This window comes from Pongo pygmaeus, chromosome 20, assembly GCF_028885625.2.
Source record: "Pongo pygmaeus isolate AG05252 chromosome 20, NHGRI_mPonPyg2-v2.0_pri, whole genome shotgun sequence".
Taxonomy (NCBI): Eukaryota; Metazoa; Chordata; class Mammalia; order Primates; family Hominidae; genus Pongo; species Pongo pygmaeus.
The window spans coordinates 60189-72420 of NC_072393.2; the positions used below are offsets into that span (position 1 = coordinate 60189).

A 12232-nucleotide genomic window follows, 5' to 3' on the forward strand; every position below is an offset into this window, starting at 1 on the left:
CGGGCACACTGGCTCACGCCTGTAATCCCAGTACTTTGAGAGGCTGAGGCGGGCGGCTCATGAGGTCAGGAGTTCAAGACCAGCCTGGCCAATATGGTGAAACCCTGTGTCTACTAAAAATAAAACAAAAATTAGCCGGGTGTGGTGGCGCACACCTATAATCCCAGCTACTGGGAAGGCTGAGGCAGGAGAATCGCTTGAACCCAGGAGATGGAGGTTGCAGTGAGACGACATCATGTCACTGCACTCCAGCCTGGGTGACAGAGCAAGACTCCGTCTCCAAAAAAGAAAAAAAAAAAAAATTATTCAAACAGAAGCACAGAGAGAAAAATAAAATAAAACAAAGAGCTGTGAGGCAACACCCAGGGTTGTAACATTAGTGACTGGAGAGACTGTGGGACAAAACCCACGGCAGTAACACACAACTAGAGAGACCTGTGGGACAACACCCATGGCTGTGACACCAGTGACTGGAGAGACTGTGGGTCAACACCCAGGGCCATGACACCAATGACTGGAGAGACTGTGGGACACCCATGGCCGTGACATCAGTGACTGGAGAGACTGTGGGTCACCCATGGCCGTGACATCAGTGACTGGAGAGGCTGTGGGTCACCCATGGCCATAATACCTATGACTGGAAGGACCTGTGGGACAGCACCCAGGACAGGGCACATGTACCAAAGACCCAAAAGACAGAGAGTGGGACATCAGAAAAATTTGAGAAATATTCTTTCAGAAATGGAACTCTAAGAAAGAAAAAGAAAACAGAAATATCTGCAGAAATAATAGTCAAGACTTCAAAATCTGTTAAAATGCACCCAGCCTCAGGTCGAAGTAGCTCAGTTTAGAAAACTAGACCCAGGTGCATCACAAACAGCCAAAGTCCAAAAATAAAAGAAAATCATGTATATAGTCAGAGGTAAGAGATTTCATAGTAAGGAAAAGAGAAGAATGAGAAAATTCCTCATCAGAAACAGTACAAAGCAGGCATGAACAGAACAACCTTAACATGCCCAGAGAAAAACACAGTCCACTCAGAACCGTATATCCTGTAAAAACGCACTTCAAAAAAGGAGGAAGAATTAGGGCCTTTTGATCCATGTAAGAGCTAAGCCTAGGCAGAATGTCACTGCAGAGGACCTACAAGACAATATATATTAAATATGGCACTTCAGGCTCAAAGAAAATTATCCCTCTTGGCAACACGGGGTCTGAATGAAGAACTTAAGAGCACCAGAAAAGTACAGAAATATACACAGCTTCAAAGGCTATGGAAAACAAGATCCCACTACACACCTATTCGAATGGCCAAACACAAAATACTGACACCACCAAACACTGGGGAGGACATGGGCCTCGGGAGCTCTTACTCATTGTTGGTGGGAGTGAAACGGCAGCTTCTCATTAAACACGGTCTCATCACACGGTCCGGCAATCAGGTTTCTTTATTCATCCAAATGGGCTGAAAAGTTGTGTCAAAACAAAAACCTGCACATGGGCGTTTACAGCAGCTTTATGCGTAACTGCCAAAGCTTGGAAGCTGCTAAGGTGTCTTTATGTGTAACTGCTGAAGCTTGGAAGCTGCTAAGATGTCTTTATGCGTAACTGCTGAAGCTTGGAAGCTACTAACATGTCCTTCAACAGATATGTAGATAAACAAGCTGCAGCACACGCCCAGGATGGAGTATCATTCAGCGCTAAAAAGAAATGAGCCGTCAAGCCACGAAAAGACATGGCAAAGCCTTCAATGAATATGAAAGAAGCCAATCTCAAAGGCTACATACTGTACGTGTACACCAAAGCACATCCTCATCAGACTCAATACACCAAAGCACATCCTCGTCAGACTCCTCAATACACCAAAGCACATCCTCATCAAACTGCTCAAAACCAGTGGTACTGAAAAATCTTCAAAGCAGTTGGAGGAAAACACCAAGAGAGGACTGAAGATTTCCTGCTGGAGGCAGGGCAAGCTGGAAGACAGAAGACCTTGCACGTCTGAAGAAAACGTCAGCAGGCTGTGGCATTCCAATGAAAACTGCTCTACGCCCATCCCCAAACACCCAGGTTGCCCAGTGGCTGGCCCTGGTTCTCACAGCTCCTGGCACGGGCTCACCAGCAAGACCCCTAACTCTCCCACACCCATCATGCAAGTGGTCCTGGTCCCTTACCTATAGTCCCTGAGGCCAAGCCACAGTCACCTCCCAGCTGGGGGCCGGCCCTCCTCATATCCCATCACTGATGTGGACAATATGCAACCCAACCAGCCTGCACTGTCCCTGCAGGGCGCTATTAACAATGCAGACCTCAGCCGGGCGCGGTGGCTCATGCCTGTAATCCCAGCACTTGGGGAGGCCGAGGCGGGAGAACACGAGGTCAAGAGATAGAGACCATCCTGGCCAATAAGGGGAAACCCCATCTCTACAAAAAATACAAAAAGTAGCTGGGCATGGTGGCGGGCGCCTGTAATCCCAGCTACTCGGGAGGCTGAGGCAGGAGAATCACGTGAACTCGGGAGGCAGAGGTTGCAGTGAGCCGAGATCGCACCACTGCACTCCAGCCTGGTGACAGTGTGAGACCCCGTCTAAAAAAAAAAGCAAAACAAAACAAAACAAAAAAACAATGCAGACCTCAAGTGGCTTCCACACCAAGAACAAAACCCAGCCTCATGACCTACTGTCCCCACCCCGCCCAGCCTCTGGCCTCTGTGCCCTCAGCTTCTTCTGGAGACCCAGGCTTCTGTCCTCTGCATCTGCTGTCACGCCTGCCAGGCCTCTCGGCAAACTCAGCAAAGGAGGCCCATTCTCCTTCATGTTTCAGCTTAAATATCACTTCTAGGAGGCTGCCCTGACCACCTCTACCCAGACGTGGGCCGTCCTCACATCCCGTCATCGTGGCCACGATTCCCTTACTGACGTGAACAATACGTAGCCCACCACGTCATGCCCCCAGTGCACCCCTCGCCTGTGTTGCTCACGACTTATCCCGGATCCTCCAACAGACATGCAGGCCCCCAGGTGAGATGACGAGGACACCTGCCGCCCCAGCCCCCACCCGATCCACCACAAGGCACCCCGGGCTTCAAATCAAGTTTAATAAATAAAACAGCAAAGGGGGGTTCAAGGCAGTTATCACTTCACAGTGTGGTCCTTGGTGGGGTGAGGGATGGTCGAGTCCAACTCGGAAAGGGGCTCGAGCACAAGAGGCTGGACGACACCCGGGGCAGGGCGCGCCGCCGCCCACGGAGGACCCCACTCCAATGTGTAAACAGAAACAGAAACGAACGAGGGAGCCAGGGAGGAGGGGGACCAGGACTCCAAGCCATCTTGCTGGGAAGCTTCCCACAGAAGGAAGACCTGTAGGGCTGGGGAACAGGCTGGAGTCTGGCCCCTGTGTGGCCAGCAGGGCCGGTTCCTCCGGAGGCTCCCTGCCTTGGTACCAGGGGAGGACAGCAAAGGGGTGTGTAAATCACCTGTCTCCTCAAACCCACGCCTGGGGTTGCTGAGGGACCCCACCCCAACCGCTCAGGATCGGGGAGCAGGGATGGAGGGGGAAGAGGCAGGTGGGGGTGTAAAGTGCGGCTTTTCCTGAAGTGGAGACAATGGGGTGGGAAGGCGAGGCTGGGGTGGGGGCCGGACAGCGAGGTATATGGCTCTGTGCCCCACGGGGTTGGCACTGAGTAGCAGCTGCCCATGACCCCCAGGGCTGGGGCAGCCCGTGGCCCTGCTGGGTGTGGAGAGACAGAGCCAAGCAGGGAGCTGAGGGTGCCCCGGCGGAAGCTGCTGGTGCGGGGCGGGGCGTCCTGCCCGTCTCCCCGCCGGGGCAGTGACGCCTTCCCTCGCCTCTGCTGGCTGGAAGGGACTAGGTGGCCGGCTCTGCCCTGTGTCCCAAGGGCCGGGTCTTTTCTGTCCCCGGCTGCCCGACGGATCCCACGTGCAGGCAGCAGCCCGGACCCGGGTGGCAGTGCCGGGCGCTGACGGCGTTGGGTGTGGCCATGGGTCCAGTCTGTGTGGACAGGGGCAAGGGCTCACGGCCCAGCCACCTCACCCCAGTCCTGGCGTGTTCTGAAGCAGAAGGAGGCGCCACCCCAAGGCCCAGGGGGTGGGGAAGGGGTCAGGAAGACTGACAGAGGCGGGCCCAGCGGCAGCGCTAAGTCCAGTCTGGGCCGCATACGCCGCCCGCGGCCAGGAGTCAGCAGGTCATCACGTTACAGCTGCAGGGGAGAGACCAAGAGAGACGCAGAGAGTGTCAGTGCGGCCCCACGTGCCTGCACAGCCCAGTGCTGAGTGCTGGACTCGAGACTCCCAGCCTTGCCTCCCCGACAGCCTATGGCAGCAGGGCCCGGGGTGCCCTGGGGGGAGCTGGTGGCTGGAGCAGGGGTGGGATAGCCTGGCACCTGCCCCCATTTGTGGAGAATGTGGACCACATGAATGTATTCTCCAGTCAAAAAATACATAAAAGTAAAGAATAAACCTAAAGACACACTGACAGCCTGCTCGTGGAGCCACGCTGTCCTTGGGTCCTTGGGGCAAATGCCTCCCAATCTCCTCGGCTCAGCCTGAGGGCTGGGGGGACCTCAGTTGGAGTGTTGCGGAGGCTCCGGGCATGGGGTGGCACTCACTGTGACAGGGGCTCCGAGTGTAGCCCGGGGGCCGGGCACGTGGGGTGGGCGGCCAGGAAGGGGTTCACGTCCCCAATGCCGATGAGTCCAAACTCAGTGACCGACAAAGCCACCTGTGCAGGGGCCACAGTCTCCTCCGGATCCCCGCTCAGGTCCACATGGCTGGAGATGAGGGGCAGCTCCTTGGGCAGGGCGAAGTCCACAGCCAGCCTTGGGCTGGCGTCTGGCTCGGGAGCAGTGACAGCTGGCGGGTATGAGGCTGGGTCAGCCAGGGCTGGGGGCCGATGGGACAGAGGTACAGCAGGGGGCTCATCCAGCTGCTGGAAGGAACACGGCCCTGGCTCCGATGACGGGAGTCCATCAGAGGCCACTCCAGGCTCATCGAGACCACCGGCCGTGCCATCCACGCTCAGTGGGTCTGTGAAAGAGAATGCAACAGAGGGTGGGGACTGCCCACAGCCTCGGCTCCTGTGCAGGCTCCTGCTTAACCTTGCTGGGTCCAGCAAAGCCTGTGGATCCCTCCCCAGAAAAGCCTCCACACGAATACAAAAGAAACCAGTTACACTGAAATCCGAGAGCCCCAGGTTAAGGGCCTCAGCTTTAGAAGTAGATTTTAGTTCATAAAATCAACTGAGTGGGTCACAACCCACATCTTTAAAAAGAGCAGAATACAATAGACATAGGTGTAAACAATACCGGGGGCACTGCAGAGGGTAAATACAGGGTCTGTGGAATACACAGACTTAGGTGTAAACAATGCCGGGGGCACTGTGAGGGTTAATACAGGGTCTGTGAAAGTTTTGTTCCCACAGGCAGCACACAGGGCCTCACCACAATTCTAGGAAGTAGCCAAGGTGGACACCCTCTGGCAAACAAACTATGGAAACAACCAGATTCTGGAAATGGAGGACCCTCCCAGACTCAACCATCTAAACACAGAGCCAGAAAGCAAAGGATCCTCGTTTGCACCCTCCCCGTGTGGGTCTCCACCATCGGACGCCACATCAGACACCACCATCGGACACGGTCCCTACCCAAGGCCCTGCTGTGCTCTGTCATGGCCTCAGGTGCAAGATCCTGGCGACGGCTCTGGACACCCTGTCCTTCCTGAGTGTCCTGGTGATGGGCTAAGTCCCCACCCTGGGGCAGGCAGGCCCTCCCCGGAGACTGAGGCCTGGTAAATACTCCAACCTCACCATATGGGGCTCCCCAGTGGTGGGGCCACATGCACCCCTCCCGCAAGCCCAGAGGGTAAGCGTAATCCCTGTCCTCCCCTCTCCCAGCCAGGTGCACAGAGCGGCATCCACATCACGTGGCTGCCCTCCACCACCCAGACGCCCACTCCTCCTGGCGAGGCTGGCCCAGCACAGGGCGCCAGGCAGGAGAGGCTCCACCGGGCCTCACTCACGGCTCCAGACCCGTGGCCGCCCCCAGGGCAGGAGATACTTCCCAAGCCTCACCTGTGCGCATCCTGGTCAGGGTGTCCTGCTCCGGGCGTGGACGGCCGGGGCCATCGGGGTCGCTGCCATCCAGGTCCTGGTCTGCGTCCCTGTGGGGAGAGGGCGCCATGAGGGGCAGCAGACAGGATGGACGCCCCCACCCAGGAGGTGCCGCCCAGGCGCCCACGAGCCCACCCCCGGCGGGGTGACCGCCCATCGTTACTGCTGGGGAGCGCTGCACGCACGTGGTTCCAGACGGGACGTACTTCCTCCGGCCCAGCCGCGTCTGCTGGGCGAAGTAGTCGTAGCGCTCCGACTTCTTCCACAGGTAGTAGTACTCGACACACTCGCCCACTGACCGTGTGCGCACCTGCGGGGAAGGGTCAGGAGCCATCGCTGTCCCTGGCTGCCCAGCCCCGGCACCTGCACCACCATCCCAGGATGTCCTGGGACCCCGGGACAGCACAGAAGGAGCACAGCACCCACCACTCTCAGATAACGCAAGACCCCCCGACCCATGACCCTAACAGGCCCACAGGCTATGCCCACCACGGGGAACGGGGGCTTGGAGCACTGCGGCACTGCCTCCTGTTTCAAGCCCCCTCAGAGCCCCCCAGCTCCTGGCTTGAGACCCCTCTTTCCCTTCTGTAGCATCAGCCAGACAAACGAACCCTCCAGGCCCCTGTCTACTGCTCGCCCACCCTATTCCAGACCATGAGCCATGGGCCAGTTGCGTCCACCTCATCTGCCTGCTTCTCACAGGCCCGGGGTGGGAGTTGGAGTGACAACCCCCGGGTCCACAGACTCCTGGACTGAGCCCCTGCCCCGGAAGGAAGAGGCACAAGCCCGCAGCGCCTGCTTTCCCGCCGAACACATCCCTCCAGGGCCCAGCGAATGCTTCCCAAGTGCACAGAAGACACCACGGAAGGACACGTGGGTTCTGTGAAACCGACTCAAAACTCACAACGTAGCACATAAAGGCCAAACACACATGCACATAAGGCTTCAGAGAGACAAGAAGGGACACACATCAAGTGCGTTCCACATGGCACCTGGCACAGAGCTGGGCGCACACCTGGCAACACCTCCAGCATCTCCACCCGGGAGGCTCATCCCACAGAGAGCTTGAGGCTGTGGCCACTGCTGGTGATGGCAGAAAAGACCCCCTCACTTGGACATGCCCTGGGGCAACTAACCCACCACTACCCAGAACGAGGATGCCCAGTGCTCACCACTGCGAGAACAACGTGGGGTCCTGCCTGGGGGTGAGACCGAGACAACCTCTCTGCAGGGCAAACCTCAAACGCACGTCATGAGGGAGCTCTTCTGTGAAGGGCCAGGCTGAAATACGCACTGGCTCCCTGTCCCATTCCAGACAGCAGTCTGACCAAAGTGTGCTGGCTACACACAGCCCCTTGTTGGCTGGGCCAGGACCTGCCGGGAGCTCAAGAAACACGGCTGGGAGTTACAAAAACACGGCCCGGAGCTATAGGAATACGGCCCGGAGCTATAGAAACACTGCCCGGAGATATAGAAACACGGCCCAGAGCTATAGAAACACGGCCCGGAGCTGTAGAAACACGGCCCGGAGCTGTAGAAACACCGCCCAGAGTCTAGAAACATGGCCCGGAGCTACAGAAACTTGACAGGGGCTCCAAGTGTAGCCCGGGAGTACCACACTCCAGCCACACCTCACCCAGCTGTCTCCAATCAAAACACCACGTGGTGCTGGAGTCTGACAAGGACAGTCTATCGCTCCTGCGCATGGCACTGCGCAGTCATGAGGACAGTCCATTGCTGCTGCGCATGGCACCGCACAGTCACCCGAGCAACGTCCTGGGCCGTACAACCAGCCCAGGGCAGGCGCCTCCTCACCCAAGCCCTTCAGTGGAAGACATCGGGCCCCAAATGGAGCACGGTCCCAGGACATGACGCAGAAGCAAGGCTCAGCAACAAGAAGGCCACAGCCCACTGGTCCTGAAGGGACTCGGTGCCCAACCGGGGCGTGGACAGAGGCGGAGAAGCCACTGGTCAGAGCCACGGGAAGGTTTTCAGCCAGAGATGTCTGACTGCCAAGAGGCTGGCTTGGAAGTTACCACTCAAGAAGCCACAGGGCAGAGGGCACTGCTGCAGACATGCAGAGACCCACAGAGGACGTGGGGAAGGTCTAAGGAAGGGCAGAAGGCCCCAGCACTTGGCAGCACCTGCCTGTCACGAGGGTTTGTCCCAGGTGGCAGAAGGACCTGGGTCCCTGGAGGAGGGAACCAGGAGACCCCTGGTCCCCAGGTGTCAGGGGTTCTGCTGTGGGGCCAATGCTGGACACTGAGCCAGTGGGCTCTGCTCAGAGGACACAGACATGAAGATGAGGTGCCCAGGGCCCTGGGGTGGAATGTGAGGCAGAAACAACTACTAGAATTCAGCTTTTGGCACATTCTTTCCCAAAACCAGAGCCTTGTTCTTGTGGGGACAGGAAAGGGGCCCACAGAAGTCAGTAGCAGAAACTGCAGAAGACAGCAATGGGCACACGGTGATGAGGTGGACACGGGACACGGGGCTTCAGGCCTCCAGTCGGCGTGTGCTGTGCGTCTGCTGACCCTGAGCCCCTCCCCAGATCGAGAAGCCCCCGGTGGAGCCTGGCAGTGGAGTCGGCCGTGTGCTGTGCGTCTGCTGACCCTGAGCCCCTCCCCAGATCGAGAAGCCCCCGGTGGAGCTGGAAGTGGGGTCCGCACCTTGTTGGCCTGGATCAGGTGAAAGTTCTTTCCATGCACACGGAAGCCGTGCTCAAAGTTCCTGCACTCCTCTTCACTCCAAGCACAGAGCCCATCTGCAAAAACGGCCGGGGAGACTGGTCAGCGGTGCCCAGGGTGGGGCCGCAGCGGAAGAAAGGCCCAGGCCGCTGCTCACCTCGGATCACCTTCACGTTGAACCGCAGCCTTCGCAGGGCCTCCTCCACATTGAAGTTGCATTTCACCAACTCGTACAGCGCCTGGGGAGAGGACGTGTTGGCTCTTCCTATGGGCTCAGCCCAGGAGCCGAAAGCAAGAACTGTCTATACCATCCAGGGAGTGACATCAGGGGCCGTCCACACCACCCCCCTGGGCGATGTCAGGGCCACCTACATCTCTATCCAGGGAGTGACATCAGGGGTGTCAACATCCCCTTGCAGATACCCGAAGGCGTCTACACCTCCTCCCTGATACGTGGTTTTAATTGGCCCCCTTCTGACCTGAGTAGCTGTGCCAGTGCCCAGGCCCCCGCACACCTGACCCCTGCCCTCCCCTCTGCCCTGCCTGGCCCCTGGAGGCACTGGGGTGTGAGCTCTGGCCCACGCCGCTGCAGCCCTCAGCCCCTCTGTCCCCGGCATGGCAGCCCCCACCTGCTCACTGTCTTTCACGGCTTCTCCCTCTGGGAGCTGAGGCCCGGCCATCTCGTGCCAACGCCGCTTCACCGCCCTGTACAGGAACTCCTCCACCTCCCTCTCAGGGAGGACGCTGGGGTCCCAGAGCAGCTGGTCTTCGTTCTCGTAGACTGCACAAGCAGAGGGCAAAGGTCAGGTTGCAGGAACCCAATCTGCACCCACACACGCCAGGACAAGCAGAGCAGCCAACTCAGCCCCTGACAAGGAGGATGCACTATCCGCCTTCCCTTACCCAAGCCCTGGGCCGCCATTGCTGCGCTCCTCCTGGGCTTGGTGCTGCTGTGCTCAATTCAACTACCGAGTGGGTCCAGAGCAGGCTCTGGGCACCAGACATAGGCCTGTATCCCAACGACCAAGTGCAGGGAGTCATAAGCGGTCAGCAGGGGCGCCTGATCCAGCCAAGGGGTCAGAGGAAGCTGTGGGTAGCCTAGATCTGGGGCAGGGGAATTCTGAGCAAGGACTCTGCACAGGGGGTTCTAAGTAGTGAGACCAGTGAGGTGAGGCTGGCTTCAGGCTGCACAGCTACAAGAGCACCTGAAATGCAGAGGCCTGAGGGAGCAGCAAGGAGGCCCCCAACTCTGGATAAAGGCAGCTGAGACTTGGGCCCGTGGACAAGCGGGAGCCCCCACAGGCACTGTTGCGCTCTAACCCTGGAATCTGAAGAGCCACGGCCAGAAGGTGCATTACCGCTGGAGAGACGTCCTACCCCTGGTAGCTGGTGTGGATGGCAGATGTGTTCATAGAGGCGAGGAAAAGTCCACGACCTCGGATGCAATTGGCTTTTGGCAAAGGGAGGGACGCAGCCTCCAGCTGTGGTGAGGGACATGATTGGGGACAAGGCAGGGGAGAGCTCAGGGCCAGGTCTGGCAAGGCTCAAGTGCCAGCACCTCTCGATTATCCAGTAAAGAGGCACAGGAACCCAAACAAAGCAAACCAACAAATAAAAAACAAAATCAGTGCACGGGAAGAAAAGTGAAAAACGCACTGGGGAAAACAGCTCCACACGGGAGTCTCCACTGCTGGGGGCTGACGCGGTAACTAGCTCCCAGGTTGGTGCTGTGCCCCACCAAGCGGGTGCCTCTCTTGGTCCTCATGGCCATGAGGAAAACAGGCAGACACCACAGCCACCTTTCTCCATCTCCACAGGCGACACCTGAGCCCTGCTTGGACCGAGGTGGTCTCCAAGAAAACAGCAGACCATCTCTGGAGAAAAAGAACACCACGTACAGCCTAGCATATGAAGGGTGGGAAAACACGAGGGAAAAACATTAACCGGATGTGAGGGCTCATGCCTGTAATCCCAGCACTCTGGGAGGCTGACGTGGGAGGATTGGTTGAGGCCAGAATTTGAGACCCACACACTCCATCTCTACAAAAAATTTCAAACGTTGGACAGGCACATGTCCGTAGTCCCAGCTACAGTGGGATTGAGACTACGGTGGGATCGAGGCTACGGTGGGATTGAGCCCAGGAGGTGGGTGAGGCTACGGTGGGATTGAGGCTACGGTGGGATCGAGGCTACAGTGGGATTGAGGCTACGGTGGGATCGAGGCTACGGTGGGATTGAGGCTACGGTGGGATCGAGGCTACGGTGGGATTGAGCCCAGGAGGTGGGTGAGGCTACGGTGGGATCGAGGCTACGGTGGGATCGAGGCTACGGTGGGATCGAGGCTACGGTGGGATTGAGCCCAGGAGGTTGAGGTTGCGATGAGCCACGATGGCGCCACTGCACTCCAGCCTGGGCAATAGAGCAAGACCCTGTCTCAGAATAAAACAAGAAAACAAGGCCGGGCGTGGTGGCTCACACCTGTCATCCCAGCACATTGGGAGGCTGAGGCAGGCGGGTCACCTGAGGTCAGGAGTTCGAGACCAGCCTGGCAAGCATGGCGAAACCCCAGCTCTACTAAAAATACAAAAATTAGCCAGGCGTGGTGGTGGGCGCCTGTAATCTCAGCTACTCGGGAGGCTGAGGGAGGAGAATCACTTGAACCCGGGAGGCGGAGGTTGCAGTGAGCCAAGATCGTGCCACTGCACTCCAGCCTAGGCGACAAGAGTGAGACTCCGTCTCAAACAAACAAAACGAGAAAACATCAGACAACAAAGCAGGTCTACACACAGCCGATGTTAAGAGTCAGCAGACAAAGACTTCAATCTAACTAGGATTAATATGTTAAGGAAATGGACAAAAAGCCGGAGAGTCTCAGCAGAGACTTGAAATTTATAGAAAAGAATCTCAAGGACCTTCCAGGACTGGAAAATACAATACCCGAATGGACCCACTGAAAAGCTTTTTTACCAGCAGCCTGAACACAGCACAAAACACAATTAGCGGAATCAAAAGGAAACCAATGTTTACAAGACCAAAACTAAAGTCTAAAAGGAAAGAACACAGTTTAGGATAGGTACAAGACAATGAGGCAACCTCTAAGATACGTACAAATGAGTCACAGAAAAAGCAAAGGAGGAGGCAGCACAAAATCTGAAGAGATAATAGCCAAGAATTCTTCAAAACTGACAACTGATACCAACCCACAGAGTCAGGAAACTCAGGGTAAATACAAGGACACAAAAAGATGTGTGCACAGGCACGTCAGAGTCAAACTGGTTAAAAACAAATAAATAAAGGAAAGGAAACAAATCTTAGGAGAGAAAAGGGCACGATGATTTCAGAGGAAACAGTAAGACCGTCCTCTGACTTCTCAACAGAAACGACGACAGCCAAAACGCAATGGAATGAAACTGTTCAAATGT

At 56.9% G+C, this 12232-nt stretch overlaps 1 protein-coding gene across 6 annotated transcripts in view; it reads right to left on the reverse strand.

Moving 5' to 3' along the window:
• Positions 1–3079: 3079 nt before the first annotated feature.
• The window catches only part of MIER2 (MIER family member 2), a 36306-nt gene continuing 27153 nt past the window's right edge, over positions 3080–12232 (reverse strand). For all 6 annotated transcript variants that reach the window (XM_054473583.2, XM_054473577.2, XM_054473582.2 and 3 more), the window contains 7 exons: positions 9440–9591; positions 8968–9049; positions 8793–8887; positions 6309–6433; positions 6085–6173; positions 4625–5042; positions 3080–4216 (listed from right to left, as the gene is read on the reverse strand). In XM_054473583.2, the coding sequence (XP_054329558.2) occupies positions 4195–4216; positions 4625–5042; positions 6085–6173; positions 6309–6433; positions 8793–8887; positions 8968–9049; positions 9440–9591 (983 nt within the window). In that variant the 3' untranslated portion in view covers positions 3080–4194. The remainder of the gene's footprint in view (positions 4217–4624; positions 5043–6084; positions 6174–6308; positions 6434–8792; positions 8888–8967; positions 9050–9439; positions 9592–12232) is intronic.